Below are 15,257 nucleotides of genomic sequence, written 5' to 3' on the forward strand. Positions count from 1 at the left end.
ATCATTTAAATTGCAATTAATGTCTTGTGCATTGGGGCCTCTTTGTGGCAGTGCATCAGAGCCGCACAGCAGCAAATTGTTGTTGTTATTGATATTATCTGTGTCCAAACCACTTGGCTGCTGAACAATGTTCCCAACCCTACAGTCATCAGACAACGGATCAACAGGGTCAACAGGATCAAGATCACTTGGCAGCAATAAAGGGAGAGGAGGTTTGCTTTGTGGCCAAATACAACTGTCAGACGGCTCTTTGCAAGGTAATGCAGTTTCAGCAGGAGTACAGCCCCTTTGTAGTTCAATATTTTGTGGTGCTGTCTCCTCTGGCCAACCAGCAGCAATCTCACTTTCAAGAAATCTTGGTCTGATCAGGTTTGTTCCCACTAATGGATTATCAGTCTCAAAATTTCTCTGCAACCTTACATTCTGAGGAAGAGGAATTTGTGGCCAAACAATGTATTCGCTCTGATGCTCTCTCTGTAACACTATGTTACTACGTATAGGAATTCTACATGTACTCTGAAGTCTAGATTCACTTTGCGGCACAATATTACCACTCCGCGATAGACTCGGTATACAAGCTAGATTTTGATGCAAAGGGTAATTCTGCAAATTTTGGACCCGTCTCTGAGCTTCTCTTGGACCGGGTGTAGATTTATTTGATGGAACATCAGACTCAGGGTATCTATGCAATGGACGAATGTCTCGGCGAGGGTATCTCCGCGGGATGAACTCAATTCTTTGCAAGTTCAAATCAGTTTGTTCTAGTGGCCACAATGCAGGCTGGTTCCAATTTGAAAGTCCAGAAGTCCCTGCACCAACATTGTTCTCTTTACGTGGTACTTGTCTGCGACCACACAATGGGCCACAAAATGCTTTTGCAACAATACTCTTTGTAAGACACTGTGTTTTTCTTATAGTAGCTTTATTTTTATGCTGATATAATGCTTGACGACCTGGCAATGCTCTCTGACAAGACGCACATGACAGAACAGTCTTTTTCTGACAAGATGCTCTTGCACCAATTGTCAGTTGATTTTTCTTTCTTTTGGAGATGGCTGTCCGTGGTTGGCGTGTTGTTCTCAAATAAGCATGAGGTAACTTTTTGGAAGTAGTACCCTGTTGACGGGATGCTCTCCTCAAAATTTTCTTTCTGTTTGGCCCTTTCGTACAAACAATCTTACGCTTAAAAGGTGCTCTTTTAAGAGCAGCCTTTTGCCTTACAGGCTTTCGTTTGCGAGAAGCCCTTCGTCTTGCAGAGACTCTTGTACCAGCACGCTTTCTCGGAGCAGTTGCTCTTGTACGCGCAGTACCTTGCCGACGAGATGCTCTGGCACCAGTTGTAAGACGGCGGGCTTTTGAAGCTGGTCTTCGATTGGTGGCTGTTGTACGGGCAGTCCCTTTTGGACGTCCTGCCCCAGTGGAGGCCTTCCTTTGTCCATACAAGGGCCTTGTCGAAATCTTTGGTCGGCGTCTCCCTTTAGCGCCACATGGCGCACCTGCGCCAGTACCTTGTCGAGCCCGCGCCACTCTGCTGCTGAAGATTTTAGTCACACCTCTTGCCAGCTAAAGAATGGTGGATGCCACCTCTTAAGCTCAAGAACTATGATGAACAGTAGAAGCACAGGGGTTCTCCCATTCACTGGGCTGTTCGGGAAAGGTCAGTTACATTGCTCGCCGTGAGCTGGCTATCTTGTTGACTTCTGGGTGATAGTTCTTCAGTCCTAGCTGGCTTGCCAAAGTGTCTCTGAAATGTTTGACCCACTTGGTGGTCGCCACTTAGTCACAGTTACTGTCTTGATGATGACAGTCCTTCAGTTATGTTTCTTCTTTGGCCTCTTGTTGCTAGCGAGGAGGTATGCTTACCTATCAGGATACCCTCAATTCTGTTATGTTGCTAATCTGGGAGAAGGTGTGGCGAAGGGTCAGATTGCTTTGCCACTTCTCTGCATCTCCGCTGCTGCCAGCTTTGCACTTCCGTGCTCCCTGCACCGCTCCCGCAGTTTTTGTTTTGGCAACGATAGCAGGATGGAGACGGCGCAGTGCCAACTTTTCACCGCCAGAGAAAATAATCTTTGGGCGATGCTGGAGGGAAAGAGAGAGAACAAAAAGGGGGAAGGGGGAGTGGGGTGGTTATAAAAGAAAATGGCGTTCAGTTCAGTCACATGCCACAATCTCCCTGTCACATGGCGGCCTTCGACACACGGCTTCGCCCTCGAACGGCGATCCCCGAGTCACCGGCCCCTCCATCCGTGTCTCCTCCCCGACGAGTCAACGGGGCAGCGGCGCGCCGCTCCCACCAGGCTTGCCTCGAAACGGTTCCTTCCTTGGCGTCGTGGCGCGTTAGGTGAAGGAAGTGTGAGGTGCTGTAAGAAAACTACGGCTGCCCCCTCACTAGGGTGGTTATCAAACCTTCCCTCCCCACCCAAAAGAAGCTGTCTCCCACCTGAAGGGGAGGAGAAGAGCACACGCAAGTAAACACACACAGCACAGTTTTCCTCACAAACAGACACTCAGAACCACCAAGAACTCGAATGAACACATTTTAATCGAGCAGACGAACGGTCGCTTCCAACCGTCACCCCAACGGCAGTTGGAAACTGAAGGGGGAGGGGGAAGAGGAGGGGGCACGCGCCGGGGGCGTGGGCGGGAACCCTGTCCGCGTGCTGGGGGAAAGGGGGGCGGGGCGAAATAGCGGGGGGGGGGGCAGCAGGGGCCAGGGCGGGGCACGTGATGCATCGTGGGCGGCGAAGGTAAAACGAAAGGGGAAAATGAGCGGGGAAAGGGCGCAACCGCAATCTGAAGCCCCGCCCCAAAAGAAACGCGGGCGTCTGGAAAACGCAGCTGGCAAGATCACGTGACGCCGAAGTCCCGCAGACGGCGGCGGGCGGGCGCTTTGAAACCGTGCGCAGCGGCGGGGGGCGGCGCTTGTTCCCATGTCAACACAGTTCATTTTTTGCTTCACTGTGTTGCTCGCAAGTCAACAGACACCAGGTGACCTGCGCCGCACGGATGTTCGGCCCGTCATGGTGTCACTAGCCCCCCTTTGGAAGATGCCCTCCCAATTAGTCCCACTGAATTCGAACCATCTATTCCCATGTGCATTTGTTGCAAAATACAGCCAGAAGAAAAACTGTCGCCTTGCCCTGGCGCTATTTCCTGTAACTTCAAAAAATAAAAGATTTAAGAAAGGTAACCGAAGCAGAGTCCAGCTTCCCACCACCTCCGACAGCAGACTCCTCAACACCGCTGCCACAGTACCATTCCGATCACCATTTCACAGGAGGTTACAGTCATACAGCACCATGCCGACCACACACCCTAAAATTCATTTAGTCGCATCTATCAGCATTTGGCCCATGTCCCTCTAAACCCTTCCTATTCATGTCCCCATCCAGATGCCTTTTAAATGTTGTGACTGTACCTGCCCCCACCATTTTCTCTGACAGCTCATTCCATACATGCAGCACCCTCTGCACGATAAAAGTTGCCCCTCAAGCCCCTTTTAAATTGCTCCCCTCTCAGCTTAGACCTATGCCCTCTACTTTTGGACTCCCCTAGCCGAGGGTTATTCATCTATCCATGCCCCTCATGCTTTTATAAACTGCTATAAAGGTCACCCCTCAGCCTTAAAAGTTCCAGGGAGAATAGCCCCAGCCTATTCAGCTTCTTCAACCCTCCAACCCTGGCAACATTCTTGTAAATCTTTTCTAAACCCTTGCAAGTTTCACAACACCCTTCCCATAGCAGAGAGACCAGTATTGAATGCCGGATTCCAAAAGTGGCCGAACCAGCATCCTGTATAGCTGAAACATGACTTCCCAACTCCTCCACGCAATGAAATGGCCAAGAAAGACAAACATACCAACACCTTGCTCACAATCCTGTTTAGAACATAGAACATAGAACACTACAGCGCAATACAGGCCCTTCAGCCCTCGATGTTGCACCGACCTGTGAAACTAACCTGAAGCCCATCTAACCTACACTATTCTGTTAGCATCCATTTGTTTATCCAATGACCATTTAAATGCCCTGAAACTTGGCAAGTCTACTACTGTTGCAGGCAGGGCATTCCATGCTGTTACTACTCTCTGAGTCAAGAATCTACCTCTGACTTCTGTCCTATATCTATCACCCCTCAATTTAAAGCTATGTCCCCTCGTGTTAGCCATCACTATCCGAGGAAAAAGGCTCTCACTGTCCATCCTATCTAATCCTCTGATCATCTTGTATGTCTCTATTAAATCACCTCTTAACCTTCTTCTGTCTAATGAAAACAGCCTCAAGTCCCTCAGCCTTTCCTCATAAGGCCTTCCCTCCATACCAGGCAACATCCTGGTAAATCTCCTCTGCACCCTTTCCAATGCTTCCATATTCTTCCTTAATGCGGCAGACCAGAACTGTACGCAATACTCCAAGTGTGGCTGCACCAGAGATTTGTACAGCTTCAACATGACCTCATGGCTCCAAAACACAATCCCTCTACCAATAAAACCTAACACACTGTTTGCCTTCCTAACAACCCTATCAACCTGGGTGGCAACTTTCAGGGATCTATGTACATGGGCACTAAGATCTTTCTGCTCATCCACACTACCAAGAATCTTACCATTAGCCCAGTACTCTGCATTCCTGTTACTCCTTCCATTCATTCATTTCGGATCTCACCTATATCTGTGGTAAGCATGGGGACGAAAAGTTATCAGGCTGGTTGAACGTTGGGTTTTGTGGTAACAATCTGATTAATAGGCAGAATAGGCTCGAGGGGCAAATTTACTTAATCGTTTCTTGTTTATATATTTATAAGCACATGTGCTGATATCCTAATATGCACAAAGTCCTGGATACCCGTCACACCTGTACAGGCAACGAACAGGATTGTACAGCACTTTGGTGAGGCCACAGCTGGAGCACTGTGCGCAGTTCAGGTCCCCACACTATAAGAAGGATGTGATTACACTGGAGCGGGTGCAGAGGAGATTCACCAGGATGTTGCCTGGGATGGAGCATTTCAGCTACAAAGACAGGCTGGAGCAAAGGTTGAGAGGAGGGATGGAGCAGAGGTGTTTAAGATTAGGGGCATGGACAGGATGAATAGAAAACAGCTGTTCCCCTTAATTGAAGGGTCAGTGACGAGGGGGATGTAATTTTAAAAGGAAAGGCAGGAGGTTTAGCGGGGATTGAGGGAAGAGCTTTTCTCACGCAGAGTTTGGTGGCATGTGGAAAGCACTGCCTAAGAGGGTAGTTGAAGTGGGAAACCTCAGAAACTTTAAAACATACTTGCATGAACACTTAAAAGTGTCATTAATTTCAAGGTTAGGAGCCAAGTGCAGGAAAGTGGGATTAGTGTAAACATAAAGCGTTTTTGGTGCATGATATGATTATATGCTTCTTTACATTCTCCCCTGATTTGGCAGTGACTTGTTTTCAATCCTTATTTATAGAATCCTATCCCTCTGAGATATGACCAGCTGAACAACCCTCCAAGCTATCTGCACTCACCCAATACTAACCCTTCTTTCTTTTTTTCACTCCACCATTGGTGACTTTATCTTCAGCCACTTTGGTTCAAGTCGTTGGAAATTCCTGAATGCCTCTGCTTCTCACCAGTCTTTTCTAACTCTCTTCATAACCAAACATTTGAATAAAGGTTTTGGATAGAAGCATGCAGGAGTAGGCCATTCAGTCCCTCGAGCCTGCACCATCACTCAACATGATCATGGTTGATGATACAATCACAGTATCCCATTCCTGCCCTCTCCCCAGTCCCCTCGATCCCTTTAGCCTCAAGGACCACATTCAGCTCCCTCTCGAATATATCTAACAAACTGGCCCCAGCAGCTTCCTGTGGGAGAGAATTCCAGGGGTTCACAACTCTCAGAGTGAACAAAAATTCTTCCTCATCTCAGTCCTGAATGGCTTATCCCCTTATTCTTAGACTGCGGTTCTAATTCAATCTGATGTGACTCAGATTCAGATCTTGTTTGGTCACAGTTCTGTGAAGCACCTTGTTGTATTTTACTCTGTTAAAGATACCGTGGGGTCAGTCATGGGGTGAACTGCACTCAGTGAGATTTTACAAGTTGATCCCCGAGGGACAGGATTGATGAAGAAGTATATTCTCAAAAATAGAAAGAAACATCGCTGCCAATGTAAATTGTTCAGAACTGTGGGTTTGTCCCTGACAGTCTCACTGTCAGTTCTGAACTGGTGCTTGTTGTGTGCTCTACTTCCTACATCAGAGAACACACAAACTAAAGAACATGGTCTGAATATGAAACATCATTCAGTGAAATAACAAAGTGGACTTGCAGTGCTCACCAGTATAACAGTATGTTCCCCAGTGTCTCTTAAGGGATCAAAGGTCAGCCAGCGAAAAGTGATGGTGGAAAAGTCATGGCAATTGAGTGCATGAACATTCAGAAAGAGACATTCAGAGAAGGGGGCAAAGGAGTTGCCAGGCCTGAGTCTCAAGTAGATATCACAGAATAAGGAATGTGAGAGCTGATAAGGTCATGGATGGGAACAATTTCAGTAATTGAGGCCTATCTAAGCAGTATCAGCATTTTGTTTTCACAGAGCCCAATAAAGAAAGAGGCCTTTTGGGCCATTGTACCTGTACCAGCTCTTTGAAAGAACTGCCTGATTTGCCTGACTTCCCTACACTTGCACCATGGGTCTGGAAATACTTCCCTTCCAAGTGTCTGTGAAAGTTGCATTTCATTTTTCTTCCACTTGCCACTAACTGGCTGTGCAGTGAAATCTCAGTTCACTGTGGATTTGTTTGCCAGTTTCTTTATTGATTGGGTTCTTTGCAGCCCATCAAGTCTATGTTGGCTCTTTCTGGAGAATCCAGTTTACCTGGAACTCTACTTTCAATGAACTATGAAATGGAAGTTGGGAAGTCTGATTGCTAATGTACAAAATGTTGGTGAAACCACATCTCGAATACTGTGAGCAGTTTTGACCCCCTTATCGAAGGAAAGATATTATTTCATTAGAGGAATTTAGAGAAGGTTCACCAGGATGATTCCTGGTATGGAGGGATTGTCTAATGAGCAAAGGCTAAACAGGTTGGGACAGAATATTAAAGATAATCTCATTGAAACATATCAGACTTTTAAGGAACTTGGACAAGATAAATGCTGAGAGGATATTTCCCTCATGGGAGAGTCTAGGGCAAGAAGGCAGTCTCATAATAAAGGGGCACAAATTTAAGACTGAGATAGAATCATAGAATCCCTAAAATGTGGAAACAGGCCCTTTAGCCCAACAAGTCCACACTGACTCACAGAGCATTCCAGCCAGGCCCATTCCCCTATAAACCCACCTAATCTACACATCCCTCAACACTTTGGACAATTCCCCTAGCCTGTACATCTTTGGACTGTGAGAGGAAACCAGAGCACCCGGAGGAAACCCACGAAGGCACAGGGAGAATGTGCAATCTCCACACAGACAGTCGGCTGAGGGTGGAAGCGAACCCGGGTCCCTGGCGCTATGAGGCAGCAGTGCTAACCACTGAGCCACCGTGCCACCCCAAATTAAACACCTTGTTGGGACACAACAGCTGGAGTTCTCACCGAGATTCAAACACGGATAGCTGGATTCAAAGCCTACAATGCTCACCGTTACACCGAAAAACAGAGCCAAAAGATGGGGAGGAATTTCTTCTCTCAGCGGGCTGAGAATCTTTGTAACTCCTTTCAACCGGGATGCCGTGGGGGCAGAGTCCATGTGGACATTTAAGGCTAAGATAAATTCTTGATCATTCAGGGAATATGGCCATGGAGAAAGGGCAGAAAAGTAGATGTGAAGAATGTCACATCAGCCATGCTCCTACTGAATGGTGGGGCAGACTCGATAGGCCAAATGGCTTACTGTTCTTAATTCTCACAGTCATTTTGTGGAATCACACACAAGAAATAAGAGCCGGAGTAGGTTATTTGCCCCCTCAAGTGATCCACTATTGTGTAAGTTCACAGTTAATCTTCCCTCAGCCTCAACTCCTCTCTTTTGCCTGTTCCTCAACTCCCTCTCATTCTTTGAAACTCTAAGTCACAGTTTGCCTAATCTATCTTCATTGGCCGGTCCCACCATCCTGGGAACAAGTCTGCTGAACCTTTGTTATACAACCTTCAGTGGCAATACTATATCGTTTTTGGGACCCATTCGCTGACACTGATGTCAGTGTGCTTTTCATATGTGCAGATTTCTGGGGAATGCAGCAGGAGGAGATGGTAAGAGTTTTGGAGGTGGTGTAAGATTGGGAGTGGTGTGGGAGGGAGGGGGATTGAATGGGGCAATTCAGAGAGAAGGTGCTGGAGGTTGGTGGGGGGGGGGGGGTCAAAGTGGCTCCTTGGCTGTTCTCTTATCATCGTACTCCAGGGCCTCCCACCCTCCCTTTCGCACACCCTCTCCCCTTCACTCAGGCCCAGTTCAAAATTGCACGCTCTTCCCTGCTCAATCCCAGTCATAAATTTGTACACTGTGTCCAACATAAAGTCTACATTTTGATGTCACTGCTTGGAACTGCACATTCCTGAATAAGTGCGCTAAGGTTCAACGCAAGTTGTTAGTTTCAACAAGCATACCATTTATTTAAAATCTGGATGTCACTTGCATATTGTACTTACAGCCTCTAGTTTCACATTTACTTACAAGTGAAAACAACACCTTCCCATCTTCCCCGACCTGCTTTGTAATTTTAATGGGCACCATCAGGTCACCGACCACAACCCAGCCCCCTCCCCCCAACACCCAGCCCAGGCGAAAAAAAAACGGAGAGACCCAGCCTGTGTAATTTTTCCCAACATATTGACTCATACAATATGACAGTATTAGGAGAGGCCCTTTTCCCATTGTGGCAACACCAGTCCATCAAGCACACCCATCTACTCCGATCCCATTTTTCCAGCACTTGACCTTGTAACTCTGTATGCTACAGCTTTTCATGCATTCATTAAAATTCTTCTTAAACATTGTTATGGTCCCTTGCCACTACCATCTTTTCAGGCCAGTGAGTTCCAGATACTCAACAGCCTCTCCATGGAAAGAAATTCTCCCAAAATGCCCTGTAAAATTTCTGCTCCTTCATTTAAATCTATGCCCACTAGTAACTGACCCAACTACTAATTGAAAGAAAGTGTTTGTATCTGTGCTCATAATTTTGATGACCTCAATCAGGTTCACCCTCACACGCCTCTGACCTTCTCTGCTCTGAAGAAAATAAATCCAGCCGAATCCAGTCTCTTCATCACTGAATTACTCCAGTTTAGGCAACATCCTGGTGAATTGGGTCTGCACCCTCCCCAGTACAATCATGTCCTGCTTGTTGTAGGGTGATCAGAACTGCCCACAGTACACCACCTGTAACCTATCTTTCTGTATTTGTACCCAAAGTGTCGCCACGAGAAGGCAGACATTGTCACAGGTTTTCACTGTGCTCTGTTAATGGGGCACATATGGCAATAAAAGGATGTTGTCTTGTCTTGTGACAGCAAGAAATGTAGATGCTGGAGTCTGAGATAACAAAGAGTGGAGCTGGAGGAACACAGTGGGCCAGGCAGCATCAGAAGAGCAGGAAAGCTGACATTTCAGGTCCAGACCCTTTTTCAGGGGAACAAAAAATTCTGAAGAAGAGTTCCAATCCAAAACATCAGTTTTCCTGTTCTTCTGATGCTGCCTGGCCTGCTGTGTTCCTCCAGCTCCACATGCCCAGCTGTTCTATGTTTCAATATCTATGCTCTCAGTTCTGCGATCTATGCACAAAACCTTTTTCCACTCTCTCGAGAACCTCTATTTCTTTTTGATAATATGGAAATGCAGCTGTCTGCTTGCACTCTCACTGGGAGATGGTGGAGCAATGCTCGTCTCGCGAGCAATCCATGGATGAGACAGAGGACGGGAAAAATGCAGATGTAGAGTGGCATGGTGTAAAGACAACAATCTCTCCCTCAATGTCAGAAAAATGAAGGAGCTGGTCAGCAACCTCAAGAAGCAGAGTGAAAGTCATACACTGCCTGTATCAGTGATGCTGAGGTGAATATGGTCAAGAGCTTCAAGTTCCTGGAAGTAAGGATCACCAATCTGTCCTGGTCCACCCATGTCGACGCTACAGTTAAAGAAAGCACACCAATGCTTCTACTTCTTCAGAAGGCTAAGGAAATTCGGGGCATGTCCCCAGTGCCATCTGCCCTGTTCAAGACCTCAAAGAAAATTACTGAAAGTCGTGAACAAATCAGCCTTCCTTCCATTGACTCTGACTACACATCCTGCTCCCTCTGGAAAGCGGTCAACATCAAAGACTCCTCCTATCCCAGCTGATAATGGGAACTGCAGGCGCTGGAGAATCCAAGATAACAAAGTGTGGACCTGGATGAACATGCTTGCCCTGCTGTGCTCATCCAGCTCCACACTTTGTTATCTCTATCCCAGCTGTACTCTTTTCCACTCTCTTCCTTTAAAAAGACGACGCAAAAGTTTGAAAACACATACCGACAAATTCCAGAACAGCTTCTTCCTGGTTATATTCAGCCTTTAGACTGGATCTGTCATATATTAAAGTTGAGATTTGTCTGCACCTTCTCTGTAGCTGTAACACTATAGGCCATAGAATCCCTACAGTGTGAAAACAGGCCCTTCAGCCCAACAAGCCCACAGCGACCCTCAGAGCATCTCAACCAGACCCATCCTCTCTAACCCACCTCAGCTACACATCCCTCAACACTACGGGCAATTTAGCATAGCCAATTTACCCAGCCTGCACATCTTTGGCCTGTGGGAGGAAACCGGAGCACCCGGAGGAAACCCACGCAGACACGGGGAGAATGTGCAAACGCCACACAGATAGTCACCCGAGGGTGGAATCTATCTCGGGTCCCTAGCACTGTGAGGCAGCAGTGTTAACCACTGTGCCACCGTGCCACTCCTAAATATGCTCCTGGTGAGGCTTGACCTCACAACCTCAGCATTGCACGTGCCTCTATACTGTCATATAATCACACTAACTAATTACGCCACAGGAACGGCATGTATATTCTCCATTCTGTTCTATTACCCAGATATATTTATGTATGGTATGATACGCAAGCAAAACAATACTTTTCACCGTACCTCAGTACATGTGGCAATAATAAAATAAAATCATTGACCCAGGTGAACGCACTCATTGCTGCTTAAATCCCATCAAGCCAGCCCATGGAATTTTAAAATTCAGTTAATAAGATACAAAACAGAAATCTAGTTTCAGCAATGGTGACTGCAAAACTATCAGCAAATATTGTAAAAACCCATCAGGCTCATTCATGTCATGCAGGAAAGGAAAGCTACCATCCTCACTTGGTCAGGGCTATACATATGTCTCTAGGTCCACAGTAGTATGGTTACCTGCTTCTGAAAGCACTCAGAACTCAACCCATACAGCAATTAAGGGAAAACTAATGCAGGTTTCCTGTGATACCCACGAAAAAAAAAACTACAAGAAAAATGAGCTTCAATACAAGCCAGATAAAACATTTCTGCTTCGAAATTCAGTTCCTCCAAACATTGTATTGTCACAAACTGGGCATTATCGCAATTACTTTGTGAATCAAGCCAATACAAACTTGATGGAGCTAAGGGCCTCTTCTATACTGCATAATTCTATAATTCACGTAGGATCAGGAAAAGACCATTGAAGATTCGAATCTGTACTAACATTTAACCAGCTAGTGACTGACCAGTGCATCAATCTCAGTTTTTCAGCGCAGCTCCATATTCCTCAACAGCAAAACCCCACAGAAATCTCAGTTTTCAGTCTTGGAAGTTGAAACCCATCCCCTTTGTACTTTCTGATTTCCTCCTCACTGGCTCAGCTTTCAATTATTTCATTGTGAATAAAAACTTCCATTTTATACATTGCCTCAGACCCTCTCAAGGGTTTTACAACTAATGAGGTAGTCATGATTTGTACTCACTTATTGTTATGTAAAAGAATGCATTAGGCAGCAATGCAGCTAAGCATTCTCCCATAACAAATAATTTCAAATAGTTTTAATCAAATCAGTTGAGAGATAAATATTAGATCTCAGGAGACTGTGGAGATCTCCGCTGTCCTCCTTGGAAATACCATCCCTGGAATTTTTATTAAAACAAAATTCGCTCGTGAGGGGTGGGCACTGCTGTTGGGCCACAAAATATTGTCCATCAGGCGGTGAGGTGCTTGCTGGACCAGCCATAGCCATTCGCTTTATGGTACACCACAATGCCAGAAGGAAGGGAATTCCAGGATTTTGACCTGGTGACGAGGAACAAATAGTGAAACATTTCCAAGTCAGGTTGCAGATGGATATTTAATTGAGAAGGCAGAAGTTAAACATTGGTTCTGTCTCAAACTGCAGCACGTATCTCCTTGCAGTGTTTCTTCAGCACTGCACCTTGCATGCTGCAGCAGTCTGAAGGTACCAACTATGCAAAAAAATGCAGCCAGCATACTGAACTGGCCTTCAACTAATGCGGCACTCCCTCGGCACCGACCCTCCAACAGTGCGGCGCTCCCTCAGCACTGAACCTTCCTGATCGTGTGTTCTTGGTGGGTGTTCGGCTGAACGGCCTCCTCCTGCTCCCTGTGTGACAGGCTGCAGGAGGGACTGAACGGCCTCCTCCTGCTCCCTGTGTGACAGGCCAAGGCAGGGGCGGAATATTTTGCAAGTTGAGGAAATTGTCTCGCATGATCTTGGCGAGCGTTTTGCACACAAGCAACAACTTGTAATCTCACGAATGACCAGATTTTCAGTTTCAGCAGTGCGAGCTAACTCGCAGAGCAAGCACAATTCCCTTTTTAAGGAAAGTAAAGTCAGAACAACTCCCACTGCACGTTCAGAAAGACCCGTGCTGTCCAGATTTTCACGGCCGGCTCGACCAGCAGGAAACCGGGACTCCTATTGCAACAGCAGCCCACGTTCAAGGCACCACTAGTGGGTACAGCCTGCACGTACATTTGGACAGACTTTGGAGACGGATACAGGTTTCCAAACAGCGCAAGGAGACAGTTTACAATCAGACTGACACACACACGGCAGCTGAAGGCCTAAATGTGAAAAACGAAGAGAAGGAAACGTACCTTTCCTTGGACCAGCACAGCCCAGGCGCTTCATTTTCTCTTCGCGGTATGAATCGGAGTTTCGTCCTATCCACACTCCATAGCACACACAGTGGGCGGAGAAACAGTGAACTGAACCGCCTCTTCTACATCAAAAACATTCGGATAAAGGCAAAATAGTGAGGGTGCTGGGAATCTGAAACAAATACACAGTATGTTGGAGAAATCCGGCAGGTCTGCATGGATGGAGAAACGTTAAACATACGCTACAATTCTCCAGAAGCTGAGTGGTAAAGTCTTTTTTTCAAAAAATACACTTTGACAGAGGCAGAGGAGGAGCAAGAGGACAGAAGGTGTGGGGAACTAGTGCAAACAGCAGAACTGGTTATTCATGTGGAGGGAGGAATAAAGATATAAAATGGGTGTAAACTAAAGTGTGAAAGGAAGGGAAAGTTCGTTGCTTTACTAAGAGCAAACTAAACGGGGCAAACACAGTAAAATGTGAGGCTGGATGAACACAGCAGGCCCAGCAGCATCTCAGGAGCACAAAAGCTGACGCTTCGGGCCTAGACCCTTCATCACAGATGGCGCACTGACCTCTACATCGCTGAGGCCAGACGCCAACTCTCCGACACCACCTCCTACCGCCCCCTCGATCATGACCCCACACCCGAGCACCAAACCATCATCTCCAACACCGTTCATGACCTCATCACCTCAGGGGACCTCCCACCCACAGCCTCCAACCTCATTGTTCCCCAACCCCGCACGGCCCGTTTCTATCTCCTTCCCAAAATCCACAAACCTGCCTGCCCTGGTCGACCCATCGTCTCAGCCTGCTCCTGCCCCACCGAACTCATCTCCACCTATCTGGACTCCATTTTCTCCCCTTTGGTCCAGGAACTCCCTACCTACATCCGTGACACCACCCACGCCCTCGACCTCCTCCAGGACTTCCAATTCCCTGGCCCCCAACAGCTCATATTCACCATGGACGTCCATTCCCTATACACCTGCATTCCGCATGCAGATGGCCTCAAGGCCCTCCGCTTCTTCCTGTCCCGCAGGCCCGACCAGTCCCCCTCCACCGACATCCTCATCCGCCTAGCCGAACTCGTCCTCACCCTCAACGACTTCTCTTTTGACTCCTCCCACTTCCTACAGACTAAGGGGGTGGCCATGGGCACCCGCATGGGCCCCAGCTATGCCTGCCTCTTTGTAGGTTACGTGGAACAGTCCCTCTTCCGCACCTACACAGGCCCCAAACCCCACCTCTTCCTCCGGTACATTGATGACTGTATCGGCGCCGCCTCTTGCTCCCCAGAGGAGCTCGAACAGTTCATCCACTTCACCAACACCTTCCACCCCAACCTTCAGTTCACCTGGGCCATCTCCAGCACATCCCTCACCTTCCTGGACCTCTCTGTCTCCATCTCAGGCAACCAGCTTGTAACTGATGTCCATTTCAAGCCCACCGACTCCCACAGCTACCTAGAATACACCTCCTCCCACCCACCCTCCTGCAAAAATTCCATCCCCTATTCCCAATTCCTCCGCCTCCGCCGCATCTGCACCCACGACAAGACATTCCACTCCCGCACATCCCAGATGTCCAAGTTCTTCAAGGACCGCAACTTTCCCCCCACAGTGATCGAGAACGCCCTTGACCGCGTCCCCCGTATTTCCCCAACACATCCCTCACACCCCGCCCCCGCCACAACCGCCAAAAGAGGATCCCCCTCATTCTCACACACCACCCCACCAACCTCCGGATACAACGCATCATCCTCCAACACTTCCGCCAACTACAATCCGACCCCATCACCCAAGACATTTTTCCATCCCCACCCCTGTCTGCTTTCCGGCGAGACCACTCTCTCCGTGACTCCCTTGTTCGCTCCTCACTGCCCTCCAACCCCACCACACCCGGCACCTTCCCCTGCAACCGCAGGAAATGCTACACTTGCCCCCACACCTCCTCCCTCACCCCTCTCCCAGGCCCCAAGATGACATTCCACATTAAGCAGAGGTTCACCTGCACATCTGCCAATGTGGTATACTGCATCCACTGTACCCGGTGCGGCTTTCTCTACATTGGGGAAACCAAGCGGAGGCTTGGGGACCACTTTGCAGAACACCTCCGCTCAGTTCGCAACAAACAAGTGCGCCTCCCAGT

The 15,257-nt window shown here is 47.8% G+C and overlaps 1 protein-coding gene across 1 annotated transcript in view; it reads right to left on the reverse strand.

Moving 5' to 3' along the window:
* Positions 1-13,402, reverse strand: part of LOC125449576 (centromere protein Q-like) — a 49,043-nt gene extending 35,641 nt beyond the window's left edge. The window contains exon 1 of the mRNA XM_048525398.2: positions 13,103-13,402. Coding sequence (XP_048381355.1) covers positions 13,103-13,136 — 34 coding nt within the window. The 5' untranslated portion in view covers positions 13,137-13,402. The remainder of the gene's footprint in view (positions 1-13,102) is intronic.
* Positions 13,403-15,257: the final 1,855 nt, after the last annotated feature.

This window comes from Stegostoma tigrinum, chromosome 46 (assembly GCF_030684315.1).
Source record: "Stegostoma tigrinum isolate sSteTig4 chromosome 46, sSteTig4.hap1, whole genome shotgun sequence".
Classification (NCBI taxonomy): domain Eukaryota; kingdom Metazoa; phylum Chordata; class Chondrichthyes; order Orectolobiformes; family Stegostomatidae; genus Stegostoma; species Stegostoma tigrinum.